At 40.4% G+C, this 5,682-nt stretch overlaps 1 protein-coding gene and 1 non-coding gene across 2 annotated transcripts in view; both read right to left on the reverse strand.

Moving 5' to 3' along the window:
- The window catches only part of LOC103395527 (actin-binding LIM protein 3-like), a 31,183-nt gene extending 28,530 nt beyond the window's left edge, over window positions 1-2,653 (reverse strand). Inside the window, exon 1 of the mRNA XM_025065907.1 lies at window positions 1,913-2,653. Coding sequence (XP_024921675.1) covers window positions 1,913-1,934 — 22 coding nt within the window. The 5' untranslated portion in view covers window positions 1,935-2,653. The remainder of the gene's footprint in view (window positions 1-1,912) is intronic.
- On the reverse strand, window positions 1,160-1,231 carry trnaa-cgc (transfer RNA alanine (anticodon CGC)). The gene has a single exon. It is a non-coding gene; the product is annotated as a tRNA-Ala (tRNA).
- Window positions 2,654-5,682: the final 3,029 nt, after the last annotated feature.

Consider the following 5,682-nt stretch of genomic DNA (forward strand, 5'->3'; position numbering starts at 1 on the left):
GCCTCACAGAGGCCATTTATCATTCCCAGTTTGACAGCATCACATATTTATTCTGACCTTTGACCTGGTGCATAAACAGCTTGAATAAAAACCAATAAGCTCCTCCCTGTGGTGTCAGCCAAATGATAATCCACTCTTTTCAATGACAGAGATTTTGGAGTTACAGTCACTCAGCCGGGCCCCTCTGCCACAACTGACACCATTGTAAGACTGTGTGGGAATGGTGTTTAATTTGAAGGGGAAAGAGATTTTAAAGGATTTAATTTTTTAAACCTTTCTAAATTTAGACAGAGAGACGTTTTAAGAAATTCCCTGCACGGTGACACTTCTAGCTATCAAAGACCAGCAGCTTTCATTTCCTAATTTCTTTTTCCGTCTATGATATCTCAGCTCTGCAAAACTATTAATTTCTTGGGGTAAAATGTTAAAGAATCAAAGACAGATTTTTGATCAAATCAATGGTATGGAATCAATCAGTGTCTGTGTTGGTAGGAGTTTCCTCTGCGGGAGGAAATCCCCCCGGTTACTTCAGCAACGACGGAAACTAATCCATAATCACTTCATGGCATCGGAGCTGGAATTCTGATCTTCATGACAAAAATATATAAAACCAACGGACGCTTTCTATGACAAAAATATATAAAACCAACGGACACTGTTAAGCTCCGTAATTCCAGAACTGAAGGTGGTGCTGTGTTTCTAACCTCCGCTGACAGGCAGTCTGCTAACGACAAGATGAAATACACTGTCAATAAGTGAGCCAGTGATCAATAACCTCAGTGGAGGCCTGTTTATGTCTACTTCAGGTTAAACCCTCCCAGGACAATACATTATTGATCAGGAACAAGTACACACTCATATGGACACCCACACATTCCTAAATACGCACGGCATTTCTGTTCCACAGCAGCTAAAATGAACAAAGAGTCGTCTTTGAGAAAACAGAAGCTGCAGCTGCTGCCAATACTGGACAGAAAAGTCTTTTTACTTCAATTCTCTGTCTTACCATTAGATGTCACAATATTTCAGGTACAGGACCTTTAATACAGACATTGATTGTCCTGATGATAAAAATTGACAGTGTATTGTTACACGTCAAAAAATTTAGCGATTGTCCTGATGATAAAAATTGACAGTTAAATTACATGTCAAACAAAGATGGAGATGCCGGGGATTGAACCCGGGACCTCATACATGCGAAGCACGCGCTCTACCACTGAGCTACATCCCCACATTAACACAACATCACAATGACATTTGCAGAGCATTGTGCAGTTCAATAATGAAAATTTGGGATTTATTCATATAAATATGATCAATAAACTGTACTGAAATAATCAGGTCAAGATTTTCTTCAATGGAAAATATTGTTACTCATGATCTCATTTAGAGGAAAAAATACAACAAAGCAGACCTGAGGACTGTGCATGTACTGAAGACGATGACGGTACGTGAATCAAATCACACGCATCATTACATTTAAACGTGTATTTTCCTCTAAATAGGATCAGAATTTACTAAATGAACCTCCTGTTAAAGGACCTCATGACTCTACAACACAGTGAATCAACTCTCTCTGCTGTGTGACACAGGCTGACATTGACACTCACTTTATTTACGTTGATTTACTTCCAAAAATTCAGATCGTCTGTGGATTCACGCTGCAAATATCTAGACTTTTTAAACAGTCAAATCTCCTGTAAACTGTGGTCTACGGTTAGGAAATTGGACAAAGGCCATGATATCAATCTAATGCCTCAATCTTACTTTCACTTAACAAGATCTCTGAGAATTCATGATTCGAAATCTGTCCTCCAACAAAGCCACATACAGAAGCTTCAGACATCGGTCGAGTTTCTGATTCGACCTCAAACCTGAAAAGTTAGAGAGAAAAAACCTGCATCACACTCACCGTTAGTTGTTGGTCCACTCATGATGCAAAGACTTGGCTGAAGCTGCTTCTTCTTCTTCTTATTTTTCTTGTCTCCAGCAGCAGTATGCTGAAGCAGCTGAACTCCTTGAACACCAAACTGTGTCCTCTGCTCCTCCTCCTCTTCTCCTCCGTCTCAGTCTGGGCAGGGTTCTCCCTGTGGTTCTCCTCACCCAAGCCGATTACAGACAGGGAGAGCAGGCAGCACCTCTGACGCTGCTCCTCTCCACCCTGCGTAAAACGCTGCCACTCGATAAATCCTCAGCCCGAAACTGCTACAGCATCACCTCCTCACCGTGCTCCTCTTTCCCCTTAAACCTCCTTCTCCTGCCTGCTCCCACCCCTGCAGCCCTGTGGCTCCTGCATCGCTGCAGAGGAGACCAGCCTTTCTCCGAATCTCTCGTGCGCTCCCGTGGACGCTCCCACGCCGTGCGTTCCCAGAGTCTGGAGTGAAAAATGCTGGATAGTGAGTTTGAAAGAGGATCTGACAGGAGCGTGGGTCCTCAGACCGGGATATGGGGCGACAGCGCCGAACAGCGGCAACAAATGGAAACTGCATTTGTATGTCGTATATAATACCGATGAATTGTCCTATAAAGAGTAAAAAAAAAAAAAAAAATTAGGCGTAGTTTGTCCAGTAACTGCACTAACTTTATAAAATCAACGTACAGTATGTTTAAAAAAATAACGTCGAAAAAGTAAAAATAAATAAATACATAAAAAAGTTCAATTTATTGTCTTAAGTAATTTACGCTGAACGTTGGCTGACAAAAATGACGAATGTTACAAAAAATAAATGAATATTCGGTGAAAATGTATTATTATAATATTAATAACCTTCTTTTAGCTTTTAGCTTAGCTTAATATAATAGCAATAGCGAATACATTTATTTAGCGTTTAGCAGTTAAAAATGTTAGGTTAGAATGTACACACCATATATTTGCCATGCCGCCATTTTAACTTTAAAAACTATTAAAACACGACGTAAATTAAACATAGCCAAAATTAGAATACATCCAAATTAAAAAAAAAAAGCACTGCTAGCCGCAGTAGTTTGTCAAAGGACACATTAGCATGCTACGAGGAAAAGTCAGCGATCGATCCCTGACTATTTGACGAATGAACGACCCACATTACCCGGTGATACCACCGCTGATAACCTTTAAGGATGTTCTTAAACTTAATTTGAACTAAACGGAATTATTTTAAGAGTTCTAGAATTAGCCGTAAATCAAATTAAAACACTGTAAAGGAAGTGACGCGAAGTTAACGAGTACAGGTCTGAGCTGTAGCTCTAGGTAAATCCCAATAGGGGGCAGCAAATGCCTGGATTACGGAAACCAGGCGTCTCCAAAGGCTGGAAGTACACACAAGCAGAAGTTGTACTTTTTTAGTTCCGTTATGTGCTTTTGAATCATTTTCGCATGTTTTTTTTTATTATTACTCTTTCTAACGAATATAATAAGTCATATTTCTGCCCTGTTTTAATTTAATAACTGACTGAACCTTAAATATTATTGAACAATGTAATTATTTTACAAAATAAAAACTTGTAGATAATTGCAATTTTGCTATATATATTGTTAAGTCTTACTGCAGTTATCAAGTGATTGTAACTCTTGTTTTTCCACTCTATCCTTCAGTAGGTGTCCTTATTGTTGTTGTGGCCTTGTTTGACGTTGGGCAGGTTCTACATAGGTTCTACATACCATAGGTCCAAACATCCTACAAGTCTTACACATGTTTATATAGTTACCGTTCAGTCTGATCTGACTCACTTCCCAATAATCTAAAACAATATGCCAGGCCCTGACCTGGCAACACCACCAGGGACTCTTCCTGGAGCCGCCCGCTGACGTTTCTGCAGCAGGAAGTCAACGTTTAACTAGAGAAGAAGAAGACAAACCTCTTCATGTGAACGGTGACCCTGGCACCTGGGACACAGAAGCTGTGATTTAGCTTATATACTTTGCAAGCCGAAGTGGGCAGAGGTCAGAACAACAGGTTGTCACCTGGTCATCCAAAACACAATCACTTTCCCTCAGTGGAGCAGTTCAGGTGAGACTAATCATCCATTGTCACGGTAAACTCTACTTAAATATTCTGGGTGGTACAATGTTGAGTTCCTTCGAAGGAACATATTCTGGCATCCACACACTGCATTGTTATGGAGGGTTCTTTTTTTTTTAGACATTTACCCAGAAAAGAATAGACCATCATCAGTTATTCTGGTCGTAATCGCACGCCTGCCTCGGAAGCAGAGAGTCTTGGGTTTGATTCCCAGAGCATTCATATACTCAAATGTCTTTTCAACTACATTAGTTAAAGTTTAATAAATATTCAAACACAAATCTTGAACTTCATTCCTGGATTTCCTGTAAATTCCTCTGTAATGACCTGCAGGTTCCACACACAAAGTCCAGACCTGAAGCCTTAGGTTTGACCACAGGACTTATAGGACTTTTAGTAGGACTATTTCAAGTATTCAGTCCCACTATCAGATGTCCCTGTTTGTGTGCTGCGGGTGTGGGTGCGTCCGTCAGGAAACGATAAAGGTGAAGGCACGGTCACCGCTCTAAGATTAAAGGGTCATCATGTATTGCTGACTGTTCAGAATTCCGAGTTCAAAGGGCACGACGTCCACCCAAAAAACCCTTGGATTTATAGCTGCTGCCGATCAGAGAGATTCAGATAAATCATAGAAAATAATTCAAGCCACAGACAATACACGGTGATTTTCTTTATCTGTCGAACAATGCAATACAATACTGGACTGAAGTGTCTGTCTGTTACGTAACATTCTAGACTCTTCTCAGTTATTTTAATACAATTACAGAGTCAATTGTTTTCAATTAAAAAACAGTGAGAGTTCTGTTTTTTAACAACTCAGAATGTCTGCTTCTGTCAACTTTGTTGCTATAATCTGGACATCTTCCAGTTGCTTTGACATCTTTTTTTTTTTTTTTAATGTCTGCCATTTCCCCCTTCCTCACATCTCTCAAAACCTGCAGATTTTCACAGCTTTGGTCCTTATCCAAAGACGGAACAGCTGTGTTTGGACAAAGAATTCTCTGAGGCTTCGGGCTGCGGTCAAACAGCAGAACCGTCCTGTAAATCTAAACCACTGTAAACGTGTGTGTCTCGATGCCGGAAAAGAGATCAAGAAAAATGTGTGGAATTTGCATGGAATTACATGTGAGATTAGACGACGTAAAATGAGATTACACAAACCAAACACAAGAGGAGATTAGAATGAATTAGACACGTTGACATGACCGAGGTCCAACGAGGTAATAATATTGTATTCTACTGCAGTAGGTGCTGTCGTTAGGAGCGGTTGTGAATAACAGAGTCTGAAGAAGATGAAGAAGAAGTTTCACAGGACTGAACAGGAAGGGAGGAGCGAGTGATGAGAGAGATGAGAACCATGTGCGATAGCGAGACAGGAAAAGGAAGTGACAGCGTTAATGATGACAGATACAGTGGGGAAGGTGTGGATTGGCTGATCGTGTTTATTCTTCCTCTTTAGTCCTGCTCATTAAAGTGTATGAAGACGTCAACCTGCTATGTTTGATTTTACTGTCACATTTCGGGTGGGAGGGTGTGGGGGGGCTATGATGGTATTCTATAATAGGACTTGAAGCAGTGAATACATGAGAAATACCTGCAGTAGTGTAGAGATAACTAGAGTTGTACCGGAGCTAAAAATGTTAGCAGAGAAATGGCCAACTTTTACCAGTAGAAATGTCTT

This window comes from Cynoglossus semilaevis, chromosome 19 (genome assembly GCF_000523025.1).
Source record: "Cynoglossus semilaevis isolate Cse_v1.0 chromosome 19, Cse_v1.0, whole genome shotgun sequence".
Taxonomy (NCBI): Eukaryota; Metazoa; Chordata; class Actinopteri; order Pleuronectiformes; family Cynoglossidae; genus Cynoglossus; species Cynoglossus semilaevis.